We start from the raw sequence: 14211 nt of genomic DNA, 5'->3' as shown, positions 1-14211 counted from the left end.
CAAAGGGATTATACAACGCTACGGCTGTGGCGTATAATTAATTGAGCCCCTCTGGCTGACCTACATACCCCATTGGATTGACACCCTGTCCTCACATTGAGGTAAGAACCTCGGTGAAACTTGTAATGGATTATACATAGCGCATTGTCCAACTATCAGTAATCGCATCATTCTTCTTTACTTCTTTACTCACAATCACAGTACCCGGACGGGTCCTCATGTGAGTAAACCTTTTTCCTCCTTTCTTCACGTGTGGCACATCATTTTCACAAGGCTGCGCACCCATATATTCAGGTACCTTTTATCTAACGGCCTTATTCTATTTATTTTTCGCATTTGTGCCGGAATATGGGCCTTGTTCTCTTTATTTCAATCCCATTTAGATGTCCCTCAGGGGTGTGGAATTTAATAAAATATCTACTTGTCCATGGGGCAGGTTGCTTCATGAATCTACTTGCCCTGTAACAAAATCCACTTGTCCCTTTTGTGCCATGTAATGCGGCTACAAATTACGGCAGCAATCTCATTATATAAGAGTTCTGATATAGCCTCTCTAATTATGCCAGGGCTCGTACCATAGTAGGGTTGAATACTAGCAATCCCCTTATGTTGCTACGTTTCTGCAGGTCGACATACTGGGGCTGAAGGTAGTGGTAAGCAATAGTTCAAGGGTTGGAATGCCCTTTTGAGTCTGTGCAAACCTACTAACTTGCCTGTTTTAAGGGTTTGCACCAACTCTTTTCTAATCTTTTCCCGTACTGAAAAAGGTTGGAAATTTACGCCCGACAGGGTCAGACGTAAAACTTCTTCCAGGGTTGGGAAAAAAAGTGGTTGGAGGAAAAGTGAACTTAAAACATTCAGATTTTTACACAAGCAAATCTACACATGCACATTTGCTCATGCTAAAATGCAGTTCACAAATATTTTCCAGTAGTACTATTTGTTGGCCTACTTCTGTAAATTCTTGCGAATTCACGGAACCTGTATATATGCTCTTAATGCAAGGATATATACCATGGATGCACTTTTGAGACTTTCTTTAATAATTTGGCCTCAAATTAGGCCTGGCGATAACCATGACCTTTTGTGCTTAATAAAATTCTGTCTCTCTTTCTCGGTCTATCAGCTAGCTTCACTGTAAGTGACAGTATTCTGCTCTTTCACAAGGAGCATATTGGCACACAAAGTAATTTGAATCAGTGCCCTGAACTGCTGTGGCAATGTGTGCTTTTTGAGACCAAAAACAATTTTTGCTTTTGCCAATGCTTGTTAGAAAGGTATGGGCCCAGCAGCTTCCACACCAATAAGGTTTTACAAAAACTATGCCTGAACAAGTCACGCATTGACAAAACCAAAAGCCTGACCACCAATTTCACACCTACTGGCTTTGCCAATGCTTGTTCATTTTTGTTTCCCATAATCGCATTTAAACTGATTACACTGCTTTTCCATTATGAATATTTTTGGGAAATACAAGCATACATCAACATGTTACTAAATGATGCTGCAAAGATATGGTACCTAAAATCTTACAGTAGTTAAGCAAAATGTTTTTTTTTTCCTACTTGCATTTTTTGTGAACATTTTATTTTGAAAGCAAAGAATCATCACTCTTGCTTTCAAGTTTCGGCAAATATTTGCATATAATCAGAGAGCATTCTGGGAGCATTATACATAGCCTCGTATTACTAAGCTTTGAAAACGTGTTTACACATTTATACTGGAACCACGGTCAGAAGTGCAGGCCGAGCTTACAACATTTACTTTTAGTGCTCACCCTAATAATAAAGGCTTTGCATTAATGAACCATAAATACAAGCTTGAACAGCATTTAACACATGGACACAAATATTACCTTAACTGCAGACATTGCCCTTTCCTGATCTGTAATGTGTTACTGTAAACTGGCAGCCAAAGGGTTTGTGCTGTAGGGGGTTTGGCCTACTTGTCCCAAGGACAAAATACACATGAAAACTTGTTGCCCTTGACCCCAAACAAAATGTCCCGGGCGTCGGGCTATAGGAATTCCACTTTCCTGGTCCCTTCATCAATAGTCCTGAAGAGACCCCACATTGTTTTGAGGATCGAAACGCCGTCGACATACAGAAGAAGCGAACCATTTCCCCAGCACATATCGCTGTGTATAGCTGCTGTTCACATTGAATAATTATGATAATGGTTGACTTGTACAAACTGTGGAAACCTGGTATTTAATATTCACACTGTCACTTGGGTTTAGGTCCCCTTTGTCACTTGGGACACTATGCACAAATTTTGTTTTGATGTATAATGTTTACTCCTAACTTTATTGTTTAAAAAATCCATAAAATATACTACACTGTAATCGGTGTGTTAGTGGTTCCTTCGCGCTCTGCCGTTATCTAAACCCTCTATATCGCGATCGTGCTTATGTATCATAACCTCATAGTATATTATTCCACAGGAACCATTGTTTTTCCTATATATGTAAATAAACACATCAAAATTACAATCCTTGGTGCGGATGGCTGAGTGAAACCGAGATTCTGAGTGATAAAGTTTATAGACAATATATGTCTGATTATGTATTGATGACTGCTATTTATGTGATTGGTATTGCTTTATTTCCAATAAAAACAACTGTTAAAAAAAAATTACAATTCTTCAAAGCACTCCAAAGAATACAAAATATAATATCTCAAGGATGGATATTAATACTACTCTCTCTGTCAGAATACCATATAGCAGCACAACTAGCTGAACAAGATTTTATTTATATAAAAACATCTTTAACATATTGGCTTACATCACTAAAACAACTTTTATATTCTCAAATAATTCAATAAAGCTAAAGCATTTAAGTATAACTGTAAAAATATATGTCAAAACTTATTTATAATGACACATTTTTTGAAAGTACATCATTACTGTAGATTTTCTCTATAACTAACTCTTTTAGTTGCCATCAGGCCCGGACTGGCGATTCCGGGCACCGGGCAATCCCCCGGTAGGCTGGACGGGTTGGGGGCCGGTTTGGTGACAGGGGGCCGGTTTGGTTGCTGGGGCCGATTTGGTCCCTGAGGCGTGACCGAGCAAACAAGCACAATCTGCATAAAATGCACCTGCTACTGGTGCTGCACGCACCGTCCGGGACAGTGTTCTTGATGTCACCCGATTTTGCTTTATTCATTAAATTTCTACCTGTGACCTCTGACCTGGGTTGGGTGGGTGCCGCACCGTGATGCGCGGCGCGCAGTTACGTCTACTCTGTCAGAGCGCCGCCGTTAAGTCATTCACCCTTAGGGTGGAGTCTGGAGACAGCGCAAAAAGAAAATGAGTGTAGTCAAGCCTCTGGTTATCATAATACTGTGACTTCATGACATGTTGAAACAAGCATTTGCAATGCAATAGGTCTCGCTTTTTGAGAGAGTTTAAGCTATTGGCATTGAAAATGACAATGCCTTTTATTTATCTGTTTTGATAATTAACACAAACATAAAAGGCATTGTTATTTACAATGCCAATAGCTCAAACTCTTGTAAATGCAAGACCGATTTCATTTCAAAGCAGCGCCCGCCATTGTCCCGGACTTGGAAAGTGAAAGCGCTCATGAGGTGCTGAATATTGCAGGAAAGCATGTTGTCCCTGCAGTAGGAGAAACACAGTAAAAATAGTGCTTAAAGACTAAATAAGACCTACCGTGTAACAACAGAAGTAAATGGGCCAGTCCTTATGAAAGGTTTCAAATGAAGACAAGGTGGTATAAGGAGGGACTAACAAGCCTAGTAACGAAACAGAAGCCAGCATTTACGAAGGACAATGACACAAGCCAATGACCAATATGGGCGGAGAGTGGGTGGGGCTTCAAGTCCATACTCAAATACAGCATGCCTCGCAGAGCAGCGCATGTGCTGCCCAGGCTCAACCAAAAAACCCATGGATTGCTGTTAAACTATTTTAGTCTAAATCACGTAGTCCATTGCAATATCCTATTCCAGTATTATAATGATTTATTAACTGTATCAAAACCTAGTTTATTCAAGGAAGGTACAGCTTACAGGTGAAACCGACCCCAGAACTAACCAATCGTATTGCCAAGGCTTTCAGGTTAAAAGAAAATGCATTTTATCCTAAACTCTATTTTTCTTTTTTTTTTTTTTTTTTACTTTCCTAACCGATACTAAAGTGAACACAGGGACTACTTTTGAATGTTTTTTTTTTATTTTAATGCTGGATAGCCCTTTCTCTTTAAAAAAAAATTTACAACGGAAATCTTTGCTTACTTAAAGGAACAATGAGGGTAAAAGATGGACCTGAAACTAGGCTAACCAATCATATAGTCATAGTTTATGCATTAACACTAACCTAAGTATAAGGTTCAAGAAAACAATGCCCTTTTTCATCATCAACCTAACATATACTATTGATGTTTTCCATGCCTACTCCTTGTGTGTTGGACTTGAAATTAAATATGCCTAATAATTTAGGTATTTTAATTGATCCATATTGTGCTTGCTTTTAAAATATGTTGCTAATGGGTATCACTTGTTCTAATTTTTCAAAGCACTTTAGTGCTTCCTTCACTTTTGCTTAAACATACATGTTGAGAATCTGAACTAAACACTGAACTGAGTTATAGGTATAATATAGTTATCTCGAGGTTGTTTTGTTTTTGCCTCTCAAAAGTTGTTTACTTGTTTTTTTTCTTTGACATGATCCATAGCTTGTGTTGAGACTCTGTTGGGATATCCCTGCTCTAAATATGTTCAGTCGCCAAGTTTTCTTCCTCTTTATATAGACTGTGATTGCTATAGTTTCTCTTAAGTCACAAGAGTGACTTATTAGGGATACTAAATTTGTTTAATTGGATGATGTAGCTTATAATGAAAGATGTTGTCTGTGGCAGTGGGTTTTATAAATGGAGAACATTGAACTTTCCCCTTCAAAACATAAATATATAGATTTCAAAATGATTATCCTTTTATTGCTGGAATGTGAATTTACTTTGAAAAAACAAAAGACGAGGCAAAACGGGAACAGTTGGTTTAATTAAATGCTGTGGCCGGGAAACAGTCACTGAAACGGATCTGAGAACTGTCTCAACAAACATTTGTTCTGAGTGCCATTATATACAATCTTTGGAACACCATAAAACAATGTAGATCTTATTTTAGAAAAGAGGAAGCCGGCCTAGTCATGGAACTGTAAATCAGGCCACCTGATAGGGAATGCAGGTGGGTCTCGACACGAGGGCCAGTGGGTAAAGTGTCCAGATGTCCGGCATGAGGAGTGCGCGATGACTGCCTGTACTCTCTGTGCTTTATTGGGGCCAATCTCCTGGGACCATAGGGCTGTTGCTGTATGAGAAAGCTGGACCCGTAGACTGTCAGCATAACACCGCCTGTCTGTCTCATGGATAGACTGTATGGGAGCTTAGCTTGGAGCACATGGTACACTCTCCAGGGGCTCAAAGGTACATGGACAGATGTTGGTAGAGGCTTGCAAGGTTTTGGGGGAATTCAGCCTCCACAGTACATTAGCTTTCATGAGCGGTAAGGCCCTGTTGCAGAGAGATGATTTGACTTCGGCTTTGCACCATATCGGCAAGATGTCTCACTAGATGGTTATCTGTTGATATGTGTAGAATCTCCAGCCACATGTTGGAAGCCTAGCAGAACCTGAACAGTTTTTCATCCTGGCGAAGCCACAAAGACATCATATCCTTGCATTGAGCGATGGTAACTCCATTATAATGGCAAAGTCGTTGGTAGAGAGCCTTACTAAATGATCTGCTTAAATCACGCAGTGCTCTCGTGAAAACGTTATCCATATACCCAATCATAAAACGTATGCGAACCTCTCGTGAAAACTTTATCCATATACCCAATCATAAAACTTATTGGAACAAAACACAACTGCCCCTTGACCCATAATCTTTCTGCAGCGTTGCTGATAGCCCATTCTTAAGATTTAGAAATGCCTACATTGGCGGACAGTCACATCACTGCTTTACTTAACAGTTGTATTTAGAGCATTTAGAAGGCATAAAATAGCTTCATGCAGTCTGTTTATTCATCTCTGATCGCAGTAAAAAAAAAAACAAGCTGAAATTCAGACACTTTCAGCCCTAAACACGATAACTTGTTAGAAGTCCTCAACCTGCTTCTTCAAATCCTTTCTAGTTATGCCCAGGTTATGTGAAAGTTACTTAACTGGCATTGACTCATCGTTGCTCTGCTGAGACTGCTGACGTCTTATCTGCACTTTACTTGCACATTCAGTGGAGTCTGAGCTTTTTTTAGTCATAGTGGAGTTTTTCTCACCCTCTTTCTCCTGTCCTTGTATGAAGCTGTGGAGTGAAGGCACTCTCACTTGTGTATACCTGCATTTGAGACCATCACCTGGCAGGAGCAGTATAAGAAATTGTGTTGTTGGTGGACTGGAGTGTGAGCTCTGGTCAAGCAGCAACCACATTCCTTGGCAGTGTTAGGCACAAGCCAACCAGAAATTAACCTGTGCTCAACTCTCTGGTAGCTTGGCACAGAGCAGTCCAGCCTACCTTAGAGGCAATTTGTAAAGTGTCTGTGCAACACTTCAAACAATAATAATGTGAAAAATGCCACACAAAAAAAAAAACCTCAACAAGTAAGAAAATAAGAGTTTTCTTTAATCAATGAAACGAGAACAAAATGACAAAAATCCAAACCGTAGAACTGGAGATATGCAATTTTTAAGATTTTAGTGAAAATAGAGGCGGGCAGAGCACCCTAGGCCCATTTCCAAGTATCCATGACTAGGGTGAACTCACTGGGCAGGGTAGACTCCTAGATGGCAGAGTCCAGATGCTGGGTCAAGGTTGTTGGATCCTTCTGTCCCTGAGGGTTAAGAGAGGAGGCCAGCCAACTAGCCCTTGGAGTCCATTTGGGGTCCTGTATTCAAAAGATGCAGATCCAGATTTTACCCAGGCAGGAGGGCAGCAGGTCAATACAGAAGGGCAACAGTCTTTCATTGCAGCAGTCAAGCAAAGTGGCAATCCTTTCAGCAGCACAGCAGTCCTTCTTTCTGACAGAGCATCCACAGGTCCAGAAGTGTACTGAAGAGTTGGTATCTGAAGTACAGTATTTATACCCAGTTGTACCTTAGAAGTGGGGAGAAGCTTTTAGAGGCAAGCCTTTTAAGTTCACAGGTGCCATGCCTCCCTGGCTCTAGACTAACTATAGGGGTATGCAGCGTATTGTGTGGAGGCATAACACAGCCTATTCAAGTGTAAGTAGGTCTGTGCCCAGCTCCTCCCTCCTATCCTGCCAGTGGTGGCCCATCCATGCACACCTAAGCTTCCTATTGTCTGTGGCTGTCTAGGAGGAATACACAAAACCCAACTGTCAACAGTTGTGGGACCCAGCAACAGTCTGGAGGCACCAAATGGCGATGGCAGGTAAAAAGCCAACTTTCTAAAAGTGCCATTTTAAAAATTTAAAATCCAACTTCACAATAAGTTTGGATTTTTCATTACAATACCAAAGACACCAAACAGGTGTTCATTGTGATAAGGTAACTCCAATGTTATCCTTTGGAGAGGTAGTGTTTACAGTACTGAAAAATGATTTTAAGAGTTTTTCACTACCAGGACATACAAAACTAAAAAGTACACGTCCACATTTTTAAATACACTGCACCCTGCTATCTGGGCTGTCCAGAGCATACACCAGTGGTGACTTATATGTATTAAAAAGTTTTGGGCCTGGCAAAAGGTTTTAATTTGCCAGGTCGATATAGTAGTTTAAAACTGCACGTGTGTTGAAAGGGCTACTTAAGTGGGTCACAGAATAAAGCGCTTGCAAACCCAGTAGCATTTAATTTACAGGCCCTGCGCACAGGTGGTTCCACAAAAACGGGTTCAGAAAACAGTAGGGTGAAGGCAAAAACTTTGGGAATGACCTTGCAGAAAGGGCCAAGTCCAACAGGCAGGTTTAACTCTCAGGCAATTCAGGGTTAGTAAAAAGTAGAGCGCGATCCTTGCTGGAAACTTACGCAGCATCTCCGCATCAAATCATTAGCTTCACTACAAAGTAAAAGATGGAGTTATGTTGTCACTGTTGAACAAGGATACCTATGCCTATCATTATGGGCTAAAGGTGTCCTCAAAGGAGCGCTAAAGAAAGTTTTGTGATGCAAAATGATAGGAGTGGAGGGCCTTAAGCTGCCAGTGCTGACCATTTTTGTGCCTTGTACCCTCTCCTTTGATTAAGCTATGGATTGCTAGAACAACGGGAGGTGGAGCACGCTTTTGATTTGGAAAGTCACTTTAGGCTAATGGAAGAAATACATGTGCTGAGTCCGCAAGAGGAGGGGGGCATTCAGTGTTGTTGCAAAGGGATGGAAGCCATGACAGTTTAATTCAATCAAGAGTGGTATTGAAACTTCACTGAGGGTAGCGGGTTCTTGTAACTCTGCAGTATATTTGGGAGAATATCCCATTTTTTTTCTGGGGATAGCTTAAGAAGGTGAAGACATTGTAACATTGCTAAGGGCAGGGAAGGAGGTTCTTTGTGACCTGGCTGTAGTCTTAGAAGGTGACTAGCACCATCACTGCACGTTTTAAAAGATTTGAGTTTCCCTCATGGAGATAGGAGTATACTTACTTCAGACCTGTAATGTGGAAAGTGCCCAGTACTGTTATTTCCAAAGGATCTTGGGGAACAAATGCAGTTGTTGGGGAGGAGGGCTGACTGCAGGGTAAGATACATTTGTACATTGTGTCTGCAGTTCACAGATTAACTTGATGTTGTAGTACATGTATAGTGTATCTTTAGGTTATTCTTCATTTGTATACTGTATTACCAAGGCAGTGAACTCTGTCTTCCCATACAAGGTAGCACTGGAATGGTTTTAACTCCTAAACTCAGGAAGGCACTTAATTACCCATTCTAGATGGTAAATCGAAATCTACTCACTCATTGAAACTCTGCAAAGGCTCAGAATCTTTCATCTAATATTAACTTTATTTGATCTACAATTGCAAGTAAAGGTTATAGTCCCTCTAATCTAGGTGTGTGATGAATTTAGATCTCATTGTTTAATAATTTTGATGGATACACCTTTCTGCCTCACTTTAAGTCAATTCTCCCAGACATCAAACTTTACCGCAATGCTTTCTTTCCCAGGAGTGACATTCCAGCGCTGCCAGGTGGTGCCATGCAGCTTTAGTTATTATTTTAACATGACAACGCTGGGTGTTATTAGATGTGAATCTGCATGCTAATACCAGTTTCTGAAACTTTTTCACCCCCTGCGAAACTTGCAGAGTAGAACCAAGAGAACATCTACAACAGTAAGAGTACATAATATGTTTGTATACCATGCTCTTATTATATAAGGCAGCGACCCTTCTTGGGAGGGTAGGAAGCAAATAAGAAAATGCAATAAGATTCTGTATCCACCTAAAATATACTTACAGAAGGAGTTCCTCACCTTAAGAGTGAGTCCTAAAGCGGTACCCTCCGAGAGGTGGGAATAAGTAGTGGCAAAAATCCAGGGAAGTCATGCAGCCCAGCCCTTGAGGCTGTAATGTTTAGCAAATGTACTCAGACATGACCACTAGGCTGACCCGTGGATGTCAGATATGCAAATGCCTCTGGTGAGAACTATAGAAGCTGTATTGTCCCTAGTTGAGTGGGCATAAACATCCTCCAGAGAGTCTTTCCTGACAAATGTTAGGTTTCTGCCTCTTTACTCCACTTGTCTGCTGGGGGCGTCGTAAGTGCTAGCTATTAAATGTTAGAAAATAATCTCACTTTGTCTGGAAGACCAGTGAAGTGCATGGAGCGATCAGATTAAGAAACCATCTTGCCAGACTGTCGGTGCTGTTTGAGGTCTCATGAATCTCCGCCCTGTGAGTCTCTGCAGGCTCCTGTCCTCATCCTTGTAGCTTAGCTTGGCCAAAGTCTTTCGACTCCCAGTAGAAAGAACAAAGCTCCATACAAACCAGAAAAAAGCAGAGCATCCAAGTGTTAATGGATTCCTCATGCTGCAAACATTTTTTTTGTTTTTATTAGGTTTTTATTTTCTTCAGAAGAATATTATTTGTCCAGATCAATCTTTTGGACCCAATGCATTGATTTATATTTTACAATGCAAATTTGCCAGTAATTGTCTTCCTTTTTACCAAGCTCAAGCTAAAAAGGCCAATAGAGAAGCTCATTTTTCATCATTTAGTTAGCTTTTTCTCAAATACGTTTGTGTAGCTCCATAGTTGCCAATGATAACTGGAGGCCCTCTTGACTTCAGTTGAAATATTTTTTACTGCACTTCCCCTTTATTGTTTATCTCAGGCTTTTTGTAGTTGGAAGCTAATAAGATTCTTTTTAAGTTTAAGTTATTACAGACCACATGTTTTTTTTATACTTTAACGCTGATACAATCTGATTTGTTTTTTGTTTGTATATTTTCAACCCAACCCTTCTAGGAAAGTCCTGACCATCACCAGCACAACTTTAGGATGAGACGAGGTCTGACTAGGTGCTTTTTTGAAAACCTTAGATTTGCCTTTTAGAGGGTCTCCTGATCAGGTTTTGGTGGGAGTTTATCCGTGGCACTTATATACTCTTTGACACCTCTCCTCCTTTAAGCATGTTTGTGCACTTGTCCTGAATGCCGATTGTGTGTGTGGCATGATACGACCGATTTACCATCACAATCGAGTTTAATAGAAGATGTGCCAGTGAATTTACCAATCTCTATCCTGGCTTCATGAACCTATTCGTATTTTCTCTTCTTTAGGATCCCTCTGTGACACAGCTGACCAATCCGGCTCAGGGCACACTGGAAGAGTTTAATCCCTTCTCTGAGAATTCACGACTGGTAAGTGATAAATACATACACCTCCCATAGCTGAGCACTAATTGTTTAGGAAGGGCCTTTGTTTTTTCCTTCAAGAGTCTTCTCATCTCGTTCATGGAGCTGAAAATGTACTGCGACTCACCATGGTGTTGTCCATCACTATTGGATTCAGCACCCAATGTTTTCCTGCAGTACTCCGTGCCACCTTACTGACCCCCCCTCAATTCTCCTTCCACCCCTCTAATTTTACTATTGAGCACCCCTTGCGCTTTTCATTTGAGACCTCCAGCCTCCGTACACTATATGCAACTTTCTTGTCTTTGCATACTTCACACGTCTTTACTTACGACAGCCCCCACAACGTCTTCTAAAACCTTGCAAGTAACGCCTTAGGACATAGGACACCCACATGACCCGCCACCCCCTCCCATCCCCCCCCACTCTCATTGGTTCTTGCTGTCTCTGTGTTTCAGAAATGCATAATTGGAAGACTGACTCGATGGAGGCCACACCTGTTGTAAGGATGTGACCTTTTCTGTACTGTAATAGTGTCTAAGCAGTGCTGTTGGACACGTTCTCACCACTAGAATCATAACTCATGGAGTCCTAAAGCACATAAAGAGAGAGCTGGGATCATAGAGACTCCTATCTCAGCACATGTACATTCCTGCATTACATCTGACCCAACCTGCCCCTCCCCACCCCCCCCCCGTGGCTATCATGATGTGTCTTTTACATGGTGTGTCTTTAGCATGGTCTGTGCCCCTCGGCAATAAGTTGCCATCATCTTACACCGATGTGAGCACCACGAATCTCACACATACATAAACATTATCTCTCGATACTTTACCCACACCCTTTCCTTTTCTATTTCTCTTCTCACTCGGCTATAGTGAAATGGACACTCTTTTCACCTTCAGTGTTTTGAGTCCAGAGTAGCACTCACTGCAGTGCATAAACACACTCTTTTAGGCTTACTACCTCAACTTTCTGACTAATTTTCTTGTCTTTAAAAAATATTATGTCTACTCCACTTTCAGAAGGTAAGCCCACTGTGTAATGCTGTTTCTTTTTCATAGACTAATCAAAGACATCTATTATCCCCAGTGTGTTGTATATCCTAGTCTCTGATGAGATAACCCTAATAAAAAAAAGTGGAATAGTTCTTCAGTGTTTCTATATCTTTGCTTTTTCAGACCAATCCGGCACAGACAACTATCCCGGCAACCCAGCCCAATGCTCCCTCTCAACCTGCCGTACTGCAGCCATCTATGGAGCCCAGCCCACAGGTACACACCCATTGTGTCTTTTTTGTTTTTTACAAATGAGTTGGTACACAGCTAACCCTCGTTAGTGTGCCTGCAATAGAGGAATGGGCTGAAAGGTCTTTACTGTATTATTATAGTCTTACCACCTCCTAAGTGGACAAAGAGCTTTGGTTGCCTAGCCACTTGCATGCTTGCTATGACCGTAGGGTTGGTGCCTTAGGATTGTGGGGAATTTCATTGGATATTCTTAGAAAGGGTATGTTACCTTTACTATACAGCCTTTCCCACTTGGTACCTTTACCAGAGCAGACTTTACCACGCAGTTAATTACCCTCATGTTTAGGTACTTTCCAACATGGGACTTTACCACATAGGGTAAGTATTTATGTTATAATGATTAAGGAACTTGTTTTCTTTTGTATATATTTACAAGCCCATTTATGTATTTCTATATACTTAACTATATACATGTATATACAGTCATATATATATATGCACGCACACCCACCTACACACACAATACATTAATTGTCACTTAGAAAAAATAATTACGGTTCAGGGATGGTTAAGGGGTTTTTAGAGTGCAGGGGTGGGTAGGGGCATGGGGTGGTAAGGGTGTTCCAAGGTTTAGGAATGGATAAGGGTAAAATGATGTGTAAGGGGTTTATTAGGGTTCAGGGATGGGTAATGGGTTAAGGGGCTTTTAGGGTTCAGGTATGGTAGTGTTTAGGTGTTAGGGATAAGTATTTTTTAGGGTTCAAGGGATGGGCAGGGGGTAAGAACTAGTAAGGGAATTTTGGGGTTGTGATGAAGTCCTCTAAAAAAAAAACCACACATATATTTATATAATATGTGGCAGTTGGCATTGTGTAATTATAGTTAGGACCAAGTTACCATAGAAAATAGATTTTTTGTTTTGCTAATAACTTTGGTGCTGTTTGTTGGAAAGTCACGAAGAGTTTATGTACCTCAGGTTCTCTTGGAAAGTTTCTGGGTGGTCTGTCAAGTGGGGGCTGAGAAAAGGGGGTGGGGGGGTCACAAATTGCAATATTCCCATGCAATTTCCATAGGGATATTTATAGCTGAACAACACTACAGAAAAATACAGTTGAACAGAGCTACACCAACTTTGCTAGAAAACGAGCTTTTTGTAAATTGGTTTAATCTCTTTAGTAGTTTTTGAAAAATTAAGGTTAAAAACCTATAGCTATCTGGACATTTGGGTTTGTGAGACTTCCGCAGGAGTTTCATGAGCATGACAACTTTAAAAAATAGAGTGATCCAATTGGCAAAAAGCTTTTTTTTCCGGTCTGCTGCCTTGGTCCTGTTTGACAGGCTACAACCTGAACAAAAATGTTTAGGCCGCCATTACTGCACTCTGGGACTAGGTCAGCGTGTCCTGAAAATATATATTTTTTTTATAATAGAAGCCGCTCCTCCTTCCCCCCCCCAATCCCTTGGGTCACATTGTTTTTAAAAGTTTTTTTTCTCCTTGGGGCGCTGTATTCCTGTCCACAGGAGCCAGTGTAGATGCCTGGCTTCCACTGGACCGGGAAAACAAAGAAAGAGAAGATGGGAGGGGAGATGTTGGTTGGCAGCTGAAAATGGGGGGGGTGTTGGCCACAATATTGGCTCCCCCGAAGGCTGTGTGCTATTGATAGGCTGTGGGGGTTTGGGAGCAGGGCCTGGCCACAGTCCCGGCCCTGCCGTCAACCTCGCATGTCCGAAAGCCTTGGGCGGCAGGGGTTTGGTATGGTAATGAGATCTTTATGCTAATAAAACCCCTAGACATTCAATGAAAAAACAAAGAAAATGTCAGTTAAAATGTAGCATTTTAATCTCAAAAAGCCACTGAAATTCACAAGTTATTGTTAACTCCAGTAACTATAACTTGAGCCTGGTATACACTTAGCTTTAACACCATCCTACGATTTATCTGTTTTCGTTAGTGGGTCGAGAACCGATTATTTATTTATTTATCGGCATTAGAAGTGTCAAAAGAAGAGCTCTTCTGATCAGCTAAGGAGTTGCTTGATTTGTTGCATTTACATGTTGTAAATTTTTATTATTTATTCAGGTGTATTCTGGCGCCATAATCATGAAGCGGTTACATTTTGAGCTTTTG

The 14211-nt window shown here is 41.0% G+C and overlaps 1 protein-coding gene across 1 annotated transcript in view; it reads left to right on the top strand.

The window, feature by feature from the left end:
• SCAMP2 (secretory carrier membrane protein 2) overlaps nt 1–14211 on the top strand; it is a 301352-nt gene that overhangs the window by 96797 nt on the left and 190344 nt on the right. The window contains exons 2-3 of the mRNA XM_085643811.1: nt 10759–10839; nt 12015–12107. Of these exons, the coding sequence (XP_085499937.1) occupies nt 10759–10839; nt 12015–12107 (174 nt within the window). The remainder of the gene's footprint in view (nt 1–10758; nt 10840–12014; nt 12108–14211) is intronic.

Source organism: Triturus cristatus, chromosome 3_1 (assembly GCF_964204655.1).
Source record: "Triturus cristatus chromosome 3_1, aTriCri1.1, whole genome shotgun sequence".
Taxonomy (NCBI): Eukaryota; Metazoa; Chordata; class Amphibia; order Caudata; family Salamandridae; genus Triturus; species Triturus cristatus.
Note: the sequence above shows the minus strand (reverse complement) of the source record. Positions and strands in the feature narration are given on the sequence as shown.